This window comes from Zootoca vivipara, chromosome 9 (genome assembly GCF_965207765.1).
Source record: "Zootoca vivipara chromosome 9, rZooViv2.hap1.1, whole genome shotgun sequence".
In the NCBI taxonomy this organism is placed as follows: Eukaryota; Metazoa; Chordata; class Lepidosauria; order Squamata; family Lacertidae; genus Zootoca; species Zootoca vivipara.
In genome coordinates this window covers 56,399,936-56,418,838 of record NC_142592.1, presented here as the reverse complement: position 1 = coordinate 56,418,838, position 18,903 = coordinate 56,399,936, and the positions used below count along the sequence as shown (strand labels likewise).

General features: G+C 45.3%; 2 protein-coding genes and 1 long non-coding RNA gene across 3 annotated transcripts in view; 1 reads left to right on the top strand and 2 right to left on the bottom strand.

Moving 5' to 3' along the window:
• The window catches only part of LOC148684647 (uncharacterized), a 31,899-nt gene extending 23,246 nt beyond the window's left edge, over positions 1-8,653 (top strand). The window contains exon 2 of the long non-coding RNA XR_015951765.1: positions 6,457-8,653. This is a non-coding gene — a long non-coding RNA (uncharacterized LOC148684647). The remainder of the gene's footprint in view (positions 1-6,456) is intronic.
• LOC148684648 (tubulin alpha-8 chain-like) lies at positions 2,946-6,842 on the bottom strand. Its single transcript, XM_035128330.3, has 4 exons — positions 6,629-6,842; positions 5,984-6,132; positions 3,776-4,456; positions 2,946-3,263 (listed from the first exon to the last, which is right to left on the bottom strand). Exons 1-4 carry the CDS (start codon positions 6,654-6,656, stop codon positions 2,970-2,972), a joined length of 1,152 nt encoding a protein of 383 aa, XP_034984221.1. The 5' UTR covers positions 6,657-6,842; the 3' UTR covers positions 2,946-2,969.
• Positions 8,654-12,400: 3,747 nt separating the features above from the next.
• Positions 12,401-18,424, bottom strand: PEX26 (peroxisomal biogenesis factor 26). The gene is made up of 5 exons (XM_035128332.3): positions 17,168-18,424; positions 16,091-16,231; positions 14,798-15,114; positions 13,675-13,821; positions 12,401-12,889 (listed from the first exon to the last, which is right to left on the bottom strand). The coding sequence occupies exons 1-5, from the start codon at positions 17,395-17,397 to the stop codon at positions 12,786-12,788; spliced, it is 939 nt and encodes a 312-aa protein (XP_034984223.3). The 5' UTR covers positions 17,398-18,424; the 3' UTR covers positions 12,401-12,785.
• Between the last annotated feature and the right edge of the window lie 479 nt (positions 18,425-18,903).

Below are 18,903 nucleotides of genomic sequence, written 5' to 3'. Positions count from 1 at the left end.
TCTAACAGTGACCTGCAGCATTATAGCATGAAAAAAATTGCAGCTATTTGGAGAATGTTATGATAATATAATGTTACCTGAGAATCGCTGTTGGTATTAATTCCAGTTTTATGTATTGTTCCACAGATATGCAAGTTGTTCCATTTATTGGGTTTTTTTTTTGTATTTCTAGGTTTGTTCTCCTTGAGTTGTTTTTAAAAAGTTGAAAACTTGGAAATTTAAAAAAATATATTGACATTTGGGGTAAATTTGGAGTAAATTAATCTCTCCATGAATAATTCACTGCCTTCTGTTTATTATACAATATTGTAGCTGAATGGGTCTCGAACCCTCAGTGAGTTAGGGACTTCCCCTGCATACAAAGACAGGTTCCAGCAAATTGCAGTCTTAAAATTGTAATCTTTTAAGAATGTGTGCAGTATTTGGCTCATACGCTTACATTTTATATATGAATTTGTTGTTTGAAATGCTACCGAATTCACATTTCTTAAACAAATAAGGTTCCCAGTGCCTACTAGCTGTGATGGTTTTTTCAGCCTCTACTATCAAAGGCAATTTACCCCCTGGGTACCATTTTGCTTGGAATCACAAGTGCTGTGACACCTGAGTCCTGCTTGCAGGCTTCCCATTGGCTCATCTGGTTGGCCACTGTGAGAACAGGATGTGGGATGAGGTGGGCCTCTGGCCTGATCTGTCTTTTTACGATCTTATAGAAATTGCTACAATACCAATATATATATATATATATATATATATATATATGTGTGTGTGTGTGTGTGTGTGTGTGTGTGTGTGTGTGTGTGTGTGTGTGTACTTTGCCTATACTAAAAGGTTACATTTTTCATCTCCAAAATGAAGTGTGAAGTGAGATTACAGTAGAGAGTCCCAGGGCTTAACTTCAAATGTGTGGCAGCGGTGTATCCATTCAACAACGATGAAATGGCAATCATCATTTCAAAAGTTCAACCTTTCTTATTGTTTCCCTTTGACAATTGGGGTTGCCATATTGTAAGACTTGCTTCATTTTAAAGGAGTGAGGCCAAGAAGGAACGAGGTGCCCAAAGGGCCCTAGAAACATGGAACCAGTTCTGCTGCTCTTGAATGGCTCCCACTTATTTAAACTGGCCTGCGCTGCACACACACCATACATTTAAAGCACAGTTAGACCACATGGCTCCACTCCCCCCCCCCCCAAAAAAGAATCCTGGGAATTGCAGCTTACCTTTCACAGAGCTACATTTTCCAACAGCACCTTTAATAAACTACAGTTCCCAGGATTCTTTGTGGGGAGTTTTATGCTTTAAATGTATGGTGTATATGCAGCCCAGGTCTCCTAATTGCCTTACCTTCCAAGTCCCGGACTGCAGAATCCGGGACCGGCAGCCGTGTGACACCGGAAGTTGCATCAACGTAACTTCCGGTGTCGCTTTGCCCTTCTATGGGCACCAAATATAGCCGGCGGCGGCTTCGAAAGTCACTTCTATGCATGTCCGAAATGACGCAACTTCTGGTGTCACTCCGCCCATTTATGGGCACCAAAAATGGCCGCCGCCAACACCGGAAGTCCCGTCTACGCACTTAGATGCGACTTTTGAAGCCGCCGCCGGCCATTTTTGGTGCCCATAGAAGCGCAAATCGGGGGGGAAATGTCCACTGGCAGGAGAAAATAACGGAGAAAAACGGAGACGAAGTGATACGGGGGACCACCGGGAAAAGGTAAGTAAAAACAGGGGTTTCCCGGGGGAAACGGGGTACTTGGCAGCTATGCCTAATTGCTCAGAGAACAAACCTGATGTGGAAGCTTTTATAGGAGTCACTTGACCTGCTCTTGGCCACCCAATTGGAGGAGGTTTCCTTGGCTGCCTCCCAATTTTCTCCTTTGGCCAGGGGAGGCTGATCTCACACAGGCTGAATCTCTGCCCAGTTTTCTTCAGCTCACCCATTTCAAGACTCATTGTAGGCTTGTTGTTTTGATGCTTGCTGCCCACATTACACAGGCTTGTCTTAAAGGTTGACATGGAATGCCTGCAAAAGGATTGCTTGTCATCATGTATGCAAGAGTGTGGCCTGACCACAAAACTGGTAGGAACCAGTTAGGAGGAACCTAATACTGACTGTTAGAGTGAAAAACAACTCCGCATAAGGTACAAGGAGAGCTCTGCATGTACCTCGATTTAAGTACGCCTCAGTTTGAGTACTTTCAGTTTAAATACTCTGCGGACCCGTCTGCAACGGATTAATCCACTTTCCATTACTTTCAATGGGAAAGTTCGCTTCAGGTCAAGTACGCTTCAGGTTAAGTACAGACTTCCGGAACCAATTGTGTACTTAAACCGAGGTACCACTGTAGGGTAAAAGAAACTGATTGGGTAAAGTTGCATTTCAAAGGGCTGTGGTTGGGTGAAAACATGTTGGAGTGAAAGTGGTTGGCCAGAGGGTGAAACAGCTAATACAACACATTTTTCATATACAGTGGAACCTCGACTTACGAACGATTCGACAACCAAATTTTTTGACAGGAATGGGGCAAATGGCCGCACGCTTACGAATTTCTCAACATCCGAAAGGAAACCGTGGCGGTTTTAGATAGGGTTTTTCCGACTTACGAATTTTTACATGGGGTTGCTTCGACTTACGAATTTTTCCATTTCCAATGCATTCCTATGGGAAATCGTGTTTCCAAAGGCGCTTTTCAACTTACTAATTTTAGACCTACAAAGGTGCCTTCAGAACGGATTAAATTCGTAAGTCGAGGTCCCACTGTATAGTGTTTTCTAAAAGAAAGCTCTCGCAAACTCTTTCGACTCTGTCCTGTAATGCGTTACTGAATAAGGTCTGACCTATTGGGAACTTTTCATGAGCCTCCACACGGAACCCCCAAGGGAAATTTCTCCCATAAAGTCTACAAAGGCCCAAGGAAGGGAAGAAACAGGCAAGAGACAATGTGGTGCACAGAGAGGAGCAAACTGTTAGATTTCCTCGCTGTCAACTACCGACTCAAACGAGTCAGTTGCCACTTCCTCATAGTCCTTCTCCAGGGCGGACAGGTCCTCTCGAGCTTCTACAAACTCCCCTTCTTCCATGCCTTCACCAACATACCAGTGCACAAACGCTCTCTTGGCGAACATCAGGTCGAACTTGTGGTTTAGCCTTGCCCAGGCTTCAGCAATGGCAGTGGTGTTGCTTAGCATGCAGACAGCGCGCTGGACTTGGGCCAGATCTCCTCCAGGGGTTACAGTTGGCGGCTGGTAATTAATGCCAACCTGGTAGGATTGGGAGGGAAGGGGAGAAAGCAAGCATATAGACACACACACAAATAGTATCAGTTCAAGCAACCACCTTTAAATTGGAACCTTAGAGGTAGAATAAGAATGAGGTGACATACTGCCTGTACTTCTGGTAAAGACTGGTACCTTCCATCATAATTCTCTATGGGAGCTGAGTGATGTCCCTCTATTTTTTGGCAATTCTATGGTGAAATAGTTTGCAAGTTCTATTCTATACAGGAAATATCAATAGGGAATGTGATGGAGTGTGACTCTAGCCTTTTTCTGGAATCACCAAACCACAGGCACCGGTATGCTCACCAGCAATTCCTATGGCATCCCCCTTTCTCCACACCACGTCTCCCCTTATTTGCTTTTTTTCTAAACTAAAAAGCTTCAGATGTTCAGAAAAGGCCATTTTCTGAATCTTTTCCACAGATTCCTCTCTTGATAAACCTTAATGATTGCATTGGGACCCAGACTTCATGCCAATATTAATCTCTCCTCACCTTGAAGCCAGTTGGGCACCAGTCCACAAACTGGATTGCCCTCTTGGTCTTGATCGCAGCAATGGCTACGTTGACGTCTTTGGGCACCACATCACCTCGGTAGAGCATGCAGCAGGCCATGTATTTCCCATGGCGGGGGTCGCATTTCACCATCTGGTTGTTGGGTTCAAAGCAGGAGCTGGTGATTTCGGCCACGGAGAGCTGCTCGTGGTAAGCCCTCTCGGAGGAGATGATGGGCGCATAGGTCACCAAGGGGAAGTGGATGCGAGGGTAAGGCACCAGGTTGGTCTGGAACTCAGTCAAGTCCACGTTGAGGGCGCCATCGAAACGCAGGGACGCGGTGATGGAGGAAACAATCTGGCTGATGAGGCGGTTCAGGTTGGTGTACGTGGGGCGCTCAATGTCCAGATTGCGACGGCAGATGTCGTAGATGGCCTCGTTGTCCACCATGAAGGCGCAGTCGGAATGCTCCAAGGTGGTGTGGGTGGTCAGGATGGAATTGTAGGGCTCCACCACCGCAGTGGAAACCTGGGGGGCTGGGTAGATGGCAAACTCCAGTTTGGACTTCTTGCCATAGTCCACAGACAGGCGCTCCATCAGCAGGGAGGTAAAGCCAGAACCTGTGCCTCCTCCGAAGCTGTGGAAAATCAGGAATCCTTGTAGCCCTGCACAGGTGTCAGCCTGTAAAGGGAACCATCATTTAGGTGCTTTCCTCACACATGCAGAGAGCTTTTTTACACCGACGAGCCTGCATAAATAAGATACCCCTCCTGAGTTCTGAAATGTTAGAGTCCAGGAAGGACTGTACATTGTGAAAAGTATTTTGGTCTGTTTAAGTAGGCAGGCAGAGGGGTGGAGATTCAGCACCAAAAACATTAGGAGGGGAGGGAAACTTTAATTCTCTTTCCATGCAATTGGCAAATGTGATATTAGGATCCAGGTGTCTGCCCAGGTGTCTGCTTAGTGTGGTACAAACTGGCCTCTCCACATCCTTTCTCAGCCAATCAGAAAGTGGCTGGGAGAAAGGGATGGATGGTGTATGTGTTCATACATATGTGTGAGTGCGTTTCTGTGTGTGTCTCTGTGTGTATTTATTTTATTTTTTGTTAAATTAATGCACAGAAAGTCTCTACAGAGGGTGGTGAATACAGCACATAATATCATGGGCTGTCCCTTGAGTCCGCTAGATGACATCGCAAGGGATCATTGCCTTAGGAGAGCGAGGAAAATTCTCAGGGACGATTCACACCCCGGCCAGCACCTCTTTAATCTTCTACCCTCGGGCAGGAGATATAGAAGTATATAATCAGCCGTACCAACAGGCTAAAAAATAGCTTCTATCTGTGGGCTTTTAGGCTGTTGAACGGAAAATAACATAGCACAATGAACTTGCGAGGTGGTGTCTTGTTCGATAAGAGATTGAGTGTTGGGGGGGGGAGGCTCGTTTAATTTCATTGTACATAGGTTGTACAATGATAAAATAATTATTATTATTATTATTATTAAAGGTAAAGGTAAAGGGACCCCTGACCATTAGGTCCAGTCGTGACCGACTCTGGGGTTGCGCGCTCATCTCGCATTATTGGCTGAGGGAGCCGGCGTATAGCTTCCAGGTCATGTGGCCAGCATGACAAAGCCGCTTCTGGCAAACCAGAGCAGCACATGGAAACGCCGTTTACCTTCCCGCTGTTGTTGTTGTTGTTGTTGTTTAGTAGCGGTTCCTATTTATCTACTTGCATTTTGACGTGCTTTCGAACTGCTAGGTTGGCAGGATCTGGGACCACGCAACGGGAGCTCACCCCATCACAGGGATTCGAACCGCCGACCTTCTGATCAGCAAGCCCTAGGCTCAGTGGTTTAACCACAGCGCCACCTGGGTACTATTACTATTATCGTCCTATACCCACAGATCTCAATCAATAAATCTATTGATTGGCATAAATATCTATTGTAAAATAAGATGGTATATTGACTTACATAAACATAATTATTAGAATGAACGAGTAAATTATAGCTGTGACAATCTTCTAATTAACAGAGATATCTGATGGGTGGAGTTTGACTCAGGTGGACCAAAGGGGGGACTTCTTTTGTTTGGTCCTCGGGTTCTCCAGGGACCCAGCCAATGCATTTCTGGTCTCTTTGAAGTGCCATTCAATAAAACATTGTAGCCTACCTAAACATGCTTTCAGTTTCGTTGTGCCTTACCAGTTTTCGAATGCGATCCAGTGCTAGCTCAATCCTGTCCTTCCCAATGGTGTAGTGACCACGGGCATAGTTATTAGCTGCATCTTCCTTGCCAGTGATCAGCTGTTCCGGGTGAAAAAGCTGACGGTAGGTACCAGACCTTACTTCATCTGTGAAAGGGGAAAGGAAGCGTAAGGCCTTCTGAAAGGAGCTGAGTTTTAATTACAAGGACGGCCCAACTCTGAATCTAGATAGAAAACCATGGCCTGATATTTCAACTCAGTGGTGAGGGACCTGTTGCACTCCAACTCCCATCAGCCCCAGCCAGCATGGTCAATGGTCAGAGATGCTGAGATGGTCCAACAACATCTGCTGGGCTACAAGTTCCCAAGTATCTGTTAGTTGGGGGGCATTGCGTAGTAAAGCTGTGGCTTTAAAGAACTGAATAGCTTGATTCTTCATACCATTAGAAAACATCTTTTGTTTTCTTACAGCTGAACAATTCAGTAGGGCTTGACTACACACATGGAAACTGAAGATTCATCTATTCACCTAAGGCATATCCCGGGACTCGGAAACCTGAGGCCCATTGAGGAAATGTGGGCCCCCCGAGCCACTATATGATTTCACAAGCATTTCATGTGACCTGAGACAGTCTTAACTCACCAACTACAGTTTGCTCCAAGTCCACCATGATAGCTCGTGGCACATGCTTCCCGCTGCCAGTCTCTCTGAAGAACGTAGCAAAGGAGTCGTCAGTATTGAGATGGTTCTTTTCAGCGAAGGTGCCATCTGGCTGAATTCCATGCTCCAGGCAGAAGAGTTCCCAGCAAGCATTGCCGATCTGAACTCCAGCCTGGCCAACGTGAATGGAGATGCACTCACGCTACAGAATGGAGAACAGGGTAGTCAGAAGACACGACACAGACTCTTTGGGACCGGTCCATTCGTTTTTGCACCCTGTAAGTAGTTGCAGGCATATGCTTGGAAGGATTTATTTATTTTAGGTTTGATTTCCCACAGTGACCCTGCTGCAGTCACTCTGAAGCACTTAGTCAAATTAAAATGGTAGCTGGACCTCGTTGCTTGGCACTGCTGGGCCCGCTGGACCAGAATTGTCTTAGAATCAAAGAACTGTAGAGTTTGAAGGGACCCAAAGGGTCATCTCTCTTCCTCTATCTGTCCCATCTGAATTTGGAGAGGCGATTGAGGTGTTAGACTGGTGCTTGGAGGCAGTGATGGGCTGGATGTGAGCTTATAAATAGAGGCTGAAACCTGAAAAGACGGAGGTACTGTGTGGTGTTCCAAGTTCTCATGACAAGGAGGTGGGGAGACACAGCCTGTCCAGGAAGGAGCAGGTCCTCAGCTTGGGGGTGCTTTTACAGTCAACACTGTCACTGGAGTGGCCTCCGTGGCTAGGAGTGCCTTTTGCCAGCTCTAGTTCCTTTTGGACACACTGTATTGTGTGTTTTGTAATTTCCAGATTGGGTTATTGCAATGTTCTTTACACAGGGCTGCCCTTGAAGATGATTTGGAAACTTCAGCTGGTTCAAAATGTAGTAGATAACCAGAGTTCTGGTTTTATGAGACAGGGAGGAGGGGACCTTCTTTCTATGCATTTTCTCCATACCATGCAATTTTTATACCTCTATTATATCCCCTACTTAGGACTCAGCTGTTGTTGTTTAGTCGTTTAGTCGTGTCCGACTCTTCATGACCCCATGGACCATAGCACACCAGGCACGCCAGCTACATTAGTCAAATAACAACACTTTGAAAGTGTTATAAACATGCAGCACCAGATGGCGCCAGAGAGAAAACAAATTTCCTATGTGATTTTTACATAGGTTTTTTTCTCTTTTGTTATAGAACGATTTAATTTCGGACTTCTTTATAGCGTTTTTATTCGTCTGTAAATCCGCCCTTAGTCACCTTTTCTCTAAATGAAAAGCTCCAAACACTGTAGCCTTTTTTCACAGGGGATCTACTCCATCCTATTGATCACTTTGGTGGCCCTTTACTAATACAGTGGTACCTCGGTTTACAAACACAATTGGTTCCGGATTCTGTACTTAACCTGAAGCGTACTTAACCTGAAGCGAACTTTCCCATTGAAAGTAATGGAAAGTGGATCAATCCATTCCAGACGGTCCGTGGAGTACTTAAACTGAAGCATACTTAACCTGAAGCGAACTTTCCCATTGAAAGTAATGGAAAGTGGATAAATCTGTTCTAGACAGGTCCACAGAGTACTTAAACTGAAAATACTCAAACTGAGGCGTACTTAAACCGAGGTATGACTGTATTTCCCTTCTACATTTTCCTTTTTGAGGGGTGGCGACCAGAACTGTACACCTTATTCCAAATGTAGTTGTACCATTGATTTGTATAGCAATATTGTTGCTATATTGGCAGTTTTATTTTCAATTGCTTTCTTTATGATCTCTAACCTGGAATTAACCTTTTTCACAGCTGCTGCACATAAAGCTATCCATCACTTTTAACTTTTAGGTAATTTTTATTGATGTTTTCAAAAAACAGACAACAATATTGAACCCCAATATCTTTTTTTTTCTGGACCAGTTCAGATGCCATTAGAGTTATGTGGTTGGAATTTGGTTTTTTGCTACAGTGTGCATTGCTGACAGCTGGCATAAATAAAATCAAGGGGAAAGCTTCAGTCAACATCAACTGGCAATGTTTGAATAAAACAGAGAGGGATTGAAAGCCTAACTAACTAATATTTGACAGCTCTCTCTCATTTATCATCATAGTAGAACATGATGTATAAAGTAAATCAAGAATGGATTATATTCGAGTACCTGAAAAACTACTGTGACAGCAAAAACCTCCTGGCAGATCTTGAATGAGTCTTGCATTGTACAGACAATATATGTAAACTTAATGTTTTTTTCTTAAATTTTTCTTTTTTTTCTCATTATCAAAAAGATTTAAGAAAATAATATACTAATAGGATACTGTGTAAAATATAACAAGTGTAATTTAGGAGTTTTTTTTAGAACAATCAGAAGTCTATTTTAGGTCTTTTTTAAAAAAATGTGTTTTTACTTTTTCTGCGGTATGGGATGGGATACAAATTGTAATATAATATATTGTTGTATAATTTTGTGGAAAATGTTCAAGAATTCAATTAATGGGGGGGGAGAACATGGTTAAACTATGGACCTTGCTAGATGTTGTGATAGCTGCCAACTAAAGGGAGGTAAAGGGACCCCTGACTGTTAAGTCCAGTCACAGACGACTCTGGGGTTGCGGCTCTCATCTCGCTTTATTGGCCGAGGGAGCCAGCGTACAGCTTCCGGGTCATGCGGCGAGCATGACTTAAGCCACTTCTGGCGAACCAGAGCAGCGCACACAAACGCCGTTTACCTTCCCGCTGGAGTGGTACCTATTTATCTACTTGCACTTTGACGTGCTTTCGAACTGCTAGGTTGGCGGGGAGCTACCAACTAGGATGCCTTAAAAATGTTAGATAAATTCAGGTAGGATAAAGCTATTAATGGCTCCTACTCATGCTGGCTATGTTCTATCCCCAGTGTCAGAGGTCTTATACAAGTCTGCTGGGAATCGCAAGTCAGGAATGCTATTGCACTCAGATGCTGCTTGTGGGCTTCCCCTTGGCACTTTGGAGAAAAGGGTGGGATACAAATGCAATGAAGTCATTCAGCTGCTGGCCTGGAACAACTGGCTGCTGCAGCATCAACCTTGCCATCACAGAACTGATGTGGTGATGGTGGATAAAATGTCTGGGTGTAGATCAGGGAAGGGAAACCTGTGGCACTCCCGATGTTATACTTCTAACACCCACCAGTCCCGGCCACCAGGGCCAATGGTCAGGGATGGACTTATAGCCCAGCAGGATTTGGCAGTTCCCCAACCCTGATCTACACCCTGGCATCTACACCACATCAATCCTGTATTTTCAAACTGCCTTGATCTTCTACCCTTTCAATAGTTCTGAAGCAGAGCAAGTGGCAAAGGAAACCTTCTCTCCCCTTGGCACCTTCCATGTGCAGGAGGAAGCTCCCCTTCCCTCCTTACCATGGTGCCTCAAGTAATGCTCACTCTCGCTCCCGATTAGCAACAGCAGCTGTGGATGTTGACGTTCCCACTGCTGTCTCGCTCTAGGCAGCTGGGTGCCAAGGACCCCAAGCCATGCATGTCACTCCCAGGGAGTGCCATTGAGCATCACAGTGCAGGGGAGGAAGGTCATAATCACCCTTGGCAACCTCCCCTTTCCTGCTCCTGCCATTTACATCACTGAACACTCACCCACTCTCAGGTGGTGGGCTCAGCAGAAGCCATCCGCCCATGTCCCCTTCCCCACTTGAAATGATAGGAGCTTCTTCTTCTTGGTTCTGTTTTATTCTCTGAGCAGAACTGGGTTCTTTTCCTGGGACTCTGCCACTTCTTGCTTTGTTTGAATGCTTCTGCCATGGACAAGGTTTTTTGGGGGGGGGAGGGGGAGTTCCTTGCATGCAGGGAAATATATTCCAAGAAAGCTGGGCTGAATCATTTCCTATGTAGAGGGAGTTACTTGCCCCCCACTGGGGAATTCAAATTTGCAAATACCCACCCACATCTTGAAGTAGTAGGGGCCATGGAAAAGCCTTCCCATTTGATTCTACTGAATGCTCGTTTTTTCTGAGTTCAGGAATCTGCTGAGTAGACCTTGGAGGACACATCACAAACCCAACAAAACATAGGTATGTGGAACCTGAGGCCCTCTAGATGTTGTAGGACATCATCTTTCATCAGCCTCCACCAACCAATGGCCAGAAGTGATGGGAGCTGGAGTCTAGCAGGAGTCTAGCAGGATCTGGAAGCCACAGGTTGTCCATCCCTCAGCTAGCACCTATTGTTTGCCATGAACTTTCTCTGCCATCTTCCTATCAATGGGTTGTCATCTAGCAGAGCTGTTCCGGGGGTGGGGGTGGGGGTGGGACTGTGCTGGCCTGGAGCAACCAGTTTGCAAGGCACCTTGCTGATAAAGTCATTTGTGTTTGTTTCAAAATAGATCCTGTTCTCATTGTGAAGTCTATGGAAGCCTTGGTAGAATCACAGAACTGTAGAGTTGGAAGGGACCTCCTAGGGTCATCTAGTCAATGCAGGAATCGTTTGCCCAGCATGGGGCTCAAACCCACGACCCTGGGATTAAGAGCCTAATGCTCTCCAGACTGAGCTATCCCTGCTGCCATCTGGTACTGCTGTTGCATTAACTTTTTTGCAGCTTTGACATAGGCATGTGGTCGGCTGCTGTGAGAACTGGAGGTGGAGTTAGATAGGCCTTTGATCTGATCCAGCAAGGGCTCTTCTTATGCTGGTACCTGCTCATCCTGTTTTAATAGGTATGTTTTAGCTCCTTCCGTCTGAGGATGTGAACAAGGTGCTTGGAGGTATTAGGCTGATCATCTGTCCTCTTGGCCCTTGCCCATCCTGACTCCTTAAGGCAGCCAGAGCAGGGCAGGTCAATTGGATGGGGCAGGTTGTAAAGAATGGTGAAGCACCGTATGGACTGAAGGAAATTGTTGTAAGGCATTATCAAAGGAGCCTTCATCAGATCCCACTATCCTAGGTGATTACCTGCTGGTTTCCTATTTATGCTACTTGGGCAAAGTGCTCAAGTGCACAGCAGTGTTCCAACCTGAAGCTTTCTTGGAGGAAACGTATGATCTTTATCCTTTGCAGTACAGTGGTGCCTCGCTTAACAAATGCCCTGCTTAACTAAATTTACACTTAACGAAAGGATTTTTCGAGCGGAGGTTACCTCGCTAGACGAATGCGTTTTACGAAAAATTCATCTAGCGAATCGCGGTTTCCCATAGGAATGCATTGAAATTCAATTAATGCGTTCCTATGGGCAAAAAAAAATTCAATGCATTCCTATGGGATTCGCTAGACGAATTTTTCGCTATAAGAAAAGACCCGTGGAACGAATTAATTTCGTCTAGCGAGGCACCACTATATGGTTTTGGGTCTGAAATATCTGTCACACTAGTGGATTACCTGTGCTGTGAGCTGGACTAGGGAACTGCAGGCCACTTGGACCTTGCAACAAGCTTTTAATACCATTGACCATCCCTTTGGGATGGGAGGCGCTGTTTTGCAGTGGCTGTAGTCTTACCTTGCAAGTCAGTTCCTGAACATGGCATTTAGGGATTTGTGCTTAATTCCTTGGTCTCTGTCCTACATCACAAAGGACTCCAGTGTGTCCCCTGTGTTATTTCACCCCCACATGAAACAGCTAGGAGGTTATCTGGTGTCAGTAATACACTGCGAACACCCATCTCTAGTTTGCATTTCCTTCCTTCTGTCCAGGGAGGGTGTGGAGAGCCTGAACTGCAACCTGAGAGCAGTGGTGGGTTGAATGTGGACTAATGAGTTGCATTACTGAAATAAATGCACTTTTCGACGATATTCTAATTTTCCAAGTTTCACCTGTATAATACGTAAATTAATACCACAATCAAAAATACGAAAACAGCCTTAAGCGGAAGCTCCAAGAACTCAGTTATAAAAAATATCTAGTTGACAAGTGTTTCTAAGTGATCATATACAAAGCCACCAAATTCCAACTATATCATGGAAGTGCTTTATCAGTCCCATCCCTGTGATCATGACACAGCAGATGCCCCCCCACCAAATACTGAACTGCCACTATCCTTAATTCTTGAAGAAGTCTCTGCCTCACTGCAGGTGCTCTCTCAACAGGTGCAGTCACCTTCATTGACTTGCAAGTGGTTTATCCACAGTACCTCCAACAAGCACTGCTTCAGCTTCATACAGAAGGCAGTGGAGTCAGTTAGTCTTGAACTGGAGGCCTGTAGTGTGGAGAAAATGCAGCCAAGCGGGCTTGATGGAAAAGCTGGATTAGCCTGTTGAGGAAGGGCAGAGAAGTAGGAGATGCTGGGAAAAAGAAGAAGAAGAAGAAGAAGAAGAAGAAGAAGAAGAAGAAGAAGAAGAAGAAGAAGAAGAAGAAGAAGAAGAAGAAGAAGAAGAAGAAGACTTTCATTTCTCGTATCTACCCATAACAATAAGCAAATATTATTCATGACACTGGTCAAACATTCCTCCTCCAAATGTAAACACCCAATGTCCCAAGGGTTCTCATACAACTAAAATAAACCACTAAGGTATCACATGCACCATATGTTTAAAACACTGTCATATCACTTTAACAGCAACGGCTTCCCCCACCCACCCAAAAAAAACCCGGGGAGCTGCAGTTCATTAAGGTAGCTGAGAGTAGTTAGAAGACCCCTCACAGAGCTACAATTCCCAGCACCTAAAACAAACTACCGTTCCCACAGAGACTCCTTGCCTGAAACCCTGGTGAGCCATTGCCAGAGCTAGATCGACCAAGAGTCTAACTCAGGAAGCTGTCGTATACTTGGTTCTTATGCAGCTACTCCCTGCCGTGCCTTCTACTCCTTTGCTGCTGGACCTGGGGTTGAATTTGGGGCTCTCATTCTGTCCCACTCCAGATACGGCAGGTGTGACCATATCCCCAACAGTCTGTGCTTTACAAGACATCCCAGAAATCTCAATCTTGGCCAAGCAGCACTGTGTCTCAATCCACACACACAGCCATTCCAGATACACCTTCACACAGGCTAAATATTTCACAGAGTAACAGCTGGATACTTCTCCTTTCCCTTCCCCTCCCACTGTCTCCCCTCTCTTAAGTATACCTGGGTCAAGTCTCACAACAATGAGACACAACATGAAAGCAGCCAAGAGGGTCTTTCTGTAGGGGATGGAACAGAGCTGGCCTGCCAAGGATCCAAGCACTCGACCCAGCTGTGCCAATATGGTCAACACCTTTTGGGATACCAAACCTGCAAAACAAAAGGAGAAGTGGCGAGGAGGCACCACTCAGAAAAAAACTTTTTTTAAAAAGTTATTTCCAGAGAAGATTCCATGAAAAATAACCTCCTTTCTCCCTTAAAAGCTCTCCAGACACCACCGTTGTCATGTGAAGACTGCATAGCCAGCACCGATTTCTTGTGGCTGATCAAGGAAATGCTTTTGCCCCTTAGCAAACGCTTTATCTATGCTAATAGTCAAAAACCACCAAGGAAGGTCAGTCCACAACCTCCCAAGGGAGACTGTTCCACTGTAGAACAACTTACTGTCAGAAAGTTTTTCCTGATGTTTAGTCAGAATTTCCTTTCTTGTAACTTGAATCCATTGGTTCAAGTCCTACCCTCCAGTGCAGGAGAAAACAAGCTTGTTCCCTCTTCCACATGACAGCTCTTCAGATATTTGAAGATGGCTATGATATCTCCTCTCAGTCTCCTCTTTTCCAGGCTTTTTCAGTATACCTGAAGGAGCGTCTCCACCTCCATCGCTCTGCCCAGACACTGAGGTCCAGTGCTGAGGGCCTTCTGGCGGTTCCCTCGTTGCGAGAAGCCAAGTTACAGGGAACCAGGAAGAGGGCCTTCTCGGTAGTAGCACCCGCCCTGTGGAACGTCCTCCCACCAGATGTCAAAGAGAAAAACAGCTAACAGACTTTTAGAGGACATCTGAAGGCAGCCCTGTTTAGGGAAGCTTTTAATGTTTAAGAAATTAGTGTATTCTAATATTTCTGTTGAAAGCCGCCCAGAGTGGCTGGGGAAACCCAGCCAGATGGGTGGGGTATAAATAATAAATTATTATTATTATTATTATTAACATAACTACCTCCTTCAACCACTCCTCATAAGGCTTTGTTTCCAGACTAGGTGGCAAGAAAATTTATATACTCCAGGCATCTATGGTTTCAGCTACAAAATGCATAAGATTACTTTATACATATATTTAAAAAAAGCCTACCCAACCGTTGCTTCCACACCATTTCTGGGTGCTCCTCCGGAAGCTGCCGCTCCTCCTCTTCCTTCTGCAGCCACTGCTGCCTCTTCTCCTTAATGCTCTCATAGGCCTCCACCTGTTGCTCTTTGCTCAATGCTTTACAACCTCGGATTAGCTCCTCTGCCTCTGCAAAGAGCCTGAGCGGCAACAGCACATGAAACAGGTAGAGCTGAGCCAAGAGGCAGTAACTAGGCAGCTGCTGATTGGCTGAGGAATGTAACCAGTCCCTGGCGACTTCTAGCATCACATGAGGTTCTTCCACTTTACTATGCAGGAGGATGCTGAGAGGGAAACAAAGCAATACCACCATTTTAATATGGTTACAATGACACCATTATCTTTGCATTATTGCTTTCCCTATGCATTCTCAAGAAAGCCCTTGACACAAAGGGAGCTAGTATAATTTATCTGGCCCTCAAAACACTCTACAAGCAACAAGTCCTTCCCAGACACAACAACAAGGCAGCCCTGTTTAGGGAAGCTTTTAATGTTTGATGGATTTCTGTATTTTAATGTTTGATGGATTTCTGTATTTTAGAATTTCTGTTTTGTTGGAAGCCGCCCAGAGTGGCTGGGGGAACCCGGCCAGATGGGCGGGGTATAAATAATAAATTATTATTATTATTATTATTATTATTATTATTATTATTATTAACAACAACAACAACAACAACAATTTATTATTTATACCCTGCCCATCTGGCTGGGTTTCCCCAGCCACTCTGGGCAGCTTCCAACAAAAGATTAAAAATACATTAAAACATCAGTCATTAAAAACTTCCCTAAAAAGGGCTGCCTTCAGATGTCTTCTAAACGTCAGTTGTTTATTTCTTTGACATCTGATGGGAGGGCGTTCCACAGGGAGGGCACCACCACTGAGAAGACCCTCTGCCTGGTTCCCTGTAACTTGGCTTTTTGCAGTGAGGGAACCGCCAGAAGGCCCTTGGCGCTGGACTTCAGTGTCCCAGTTGAAAAATGGGGGTGGAGACGCTGCTTCAGGAGAGATCATACGACTTACTGCATCTCCATACAAAAAGAAAATCCATACACAGAGAAAACTAGCATGTCTGGCAGAAGGCTAGGGTGCAATGCCTCTTTCTCCCAGATAGTTTTCTGTATGCAGGGAACTGATCTGCATGAATGTGCATTTAACTATGCAAGCCCCCACCCGCAGCCTAAACTGGTACAGTTCAGTAACAGGCTTACCACCCCCAAAATACAATAATATAACTCCGCTTCTATTAGAGCAGAACCCACCACAGCTCTAGAATTCTGGAAGGCCAACATTCAGGATGATGATAGTACTGAAGAATCCAAGGGAGGACTTCTCTCCATCGGTTCATCTCAGCCAAGGCCTGGATACCCACAGTGCATAAGGAGCATTTCAGTTCTTCAGAGCTGAATCAGCAAGGAGATGCACAAAATTTATTATTATTATTATTAAAAATTAACCCCACTCTGCTGCTGAAAAGCCATACAAAGATCAGCAACAAGACTGGAAGTCTGGGGGCAAGGGCTATCTAAATGGCATGACACAAAAGGAAAAGGCATTGGGAGGGAGGAGGGAGGGAGAGCAAGCACAGGCAGTAGTTCTTATTTACAAAGTTTTATAACAACCAGATGGAATAGGAGAAGTTCAAGGAGAGGACGAGCGGGAAGTTGCTGTCTCTCAGCACAGCCAGTTTTCATTTTACCCTTCCCATCCCTCTGCTGTAACTTGGTAAAATATCTTTTTCTGTAAGAAACTGCATTCTTTTGCCATTTGTGCTAACAGGTACTGGAATAAATATCATTATTTAATTCCCTTTATAAGAACGACATCAATTCCAGGACTGGATTTAAGCAACTGGAGGCCACGGGCTAAGTGTTTAATAAGCTTACAAAAGTATGGAATTATTGAAGACATTCACACAGAACATTCATAGGGGATGGGGAATCACAGCTATGTTATAATCCTCACTTGTTCTCAAAATGTACTCTTTAATGATAGTGATCTGAACACATGTATTGCTTCACATGGCTGACTTTATTATTTGATTCTGAACAGCATTAAAACCTACACGAACTTTACTAAATAGTAAGTACACAATTGTGTAACTCTTATACTGTACAGTCATAGACACACAAACATTGTGTGTTTAATATTACCGATACTAAGCAACTGGGCCTAGATAAAATCTGCCTGGATTTTTTATTTTAAAAATCCTTGCAAGAGAATGAGCCCTACCCCCTGGATCATGGGCAGCAGATAGCTCCGCACATAAGTAAATCTGGCACTGATCAATCCCATTCTTCCCGGTTCTCGTCCTACCTCTGCCTCAATTCAGCATGTACCTGTCAGCATCTTTATTCTCGGGGTCCTTCCTGACGCTCTCGCAGCCTTTCTCGCACCTGTCCAGAGCAGCCGCGAAGTCCCTGTTCATCACCAGCAGATCTGCAGCCTCTTCCAGTAAGGAAGCTGCTTGGGACGCCAGTGGAGACAGAGACACGGGCTCGCTGCTTCTTAAAAGGCTCCCTGCCCCGCCGATGCCAGCAAGCGCCACGGACAGATCATTCCTCATCATCTTTAGGTGCTGGTTCTAAAACTAAACACTCCGACTGAGCTGCGCTACAGGCCTGATTACCTCGCGCGATGTCAGCAACTTCAGGACAAAATATTATGCAGCACTCAATAATTTGGGTTTTTGTTTATTAATTTTAGCCCACTAGCTTTTCTTCCTTCTTCAGAGGCAGGCTATTCCCCTCTGCAGTCAGACACCGGCTAGAAAAGAGGGGAGGGGGTGTGCAGGAGGGAAAAAGCTAAGGAAAAAAGAAAGTTGTCTTCGGTTGCACCATTCTTCAGAATCCAAAAGATCCCGACTGTCCGGATCTGCAGAATTGCAATTCTGAGGGTGCGGGTCCGCCTTCTATAAAGCCCTGTATCCTATCAAAGAGCAAACGCAGCGCAGACCCCGCTCTCTTTCTAGGAAGCAAAGATCATCTCCCTGCACATTCTGTACAAAGAGCAACAAAAAAAATGCGACTGTTCGGCGAGCTGCAGAACAGACGACTTCCTCGCTTTACCTGCGCGACCACAGTCACGCCGCAAGAGAGCATGATGGGAAATGTAGTCCCTCGAGCAGGAGGGAAAAGCGGTCGACGGGAAAGGCTGACTGACGGGAGGCGGGACTGCAACAACCGGAAGGCAGCCCGTGGCAGGAAGTAACGTGGAGCAGGAGGGAGGGGGATTTAAGCTTAGTTCCTTGGCCTCCTCAATTCATAATGTCCCTCCTCGCTAATTAGCTGGAAATTTCTGAGGGCATTACCTACCCACCCCACCCCACCAACTGCTTTTAATGTATTGTTGCAAAAGCCCGACGCCGGCCAAGCAGTGACCAGACTGCATGGCGTCTCAGGCGCACCTTCAGGGTCTGCGTCCCTTCGGAGAACAGAAGACTCGGCGGAGGCTGTGGTACTTTGAGAAACGGGGTTTATTCACTTATTTGCACCTTGCATCTGCATGGAAGGGATCCAGATCTTACAGCATGGCCCAGAGCATTGCGGGCAGTCTTTCCTTCACCCTTGTCAAGATGGATCTCAGCCATTCTCCCTCTTTCTTCCCAGAGGCTCCTTGCCCTCCCCCAGAGCAGTTACCTAGGCAACCCTCCAAATCTCCAGCCTCTGGTCACACCCGAGACAAGGAGTTGTCCTCAATGGCTCTCTTATTTTAATGCTCTGCTCTTCCCTTGGCCAGCCAGGCTGGTTTGAGTAAGGCAAGCCAGGAATCCCCTTGGCAGCTTACATTCTCCCTGCATATCTCAAAGAACCCAAAATCCTAGCATTTATTAATTTCTTGGGTTTAGGGGGATGCCCCCTATTTCTATAATACCACCTCCTCCTTAGCAAAAGCAGTCTTCCATGACTGTCCAACGTGGTTACTACCAACTTTCCACGGAGCTTGAAAGATAACAGAATTGCATCATAAACACAAGAAGGCATTTAAAAAGACAATAACTGGATTCCTCCAACTCTTTTCTTTCTTTTTGTGACACCCTCTGGTCACTGTTCTGCATTCCAGTGCAGCTTACCCA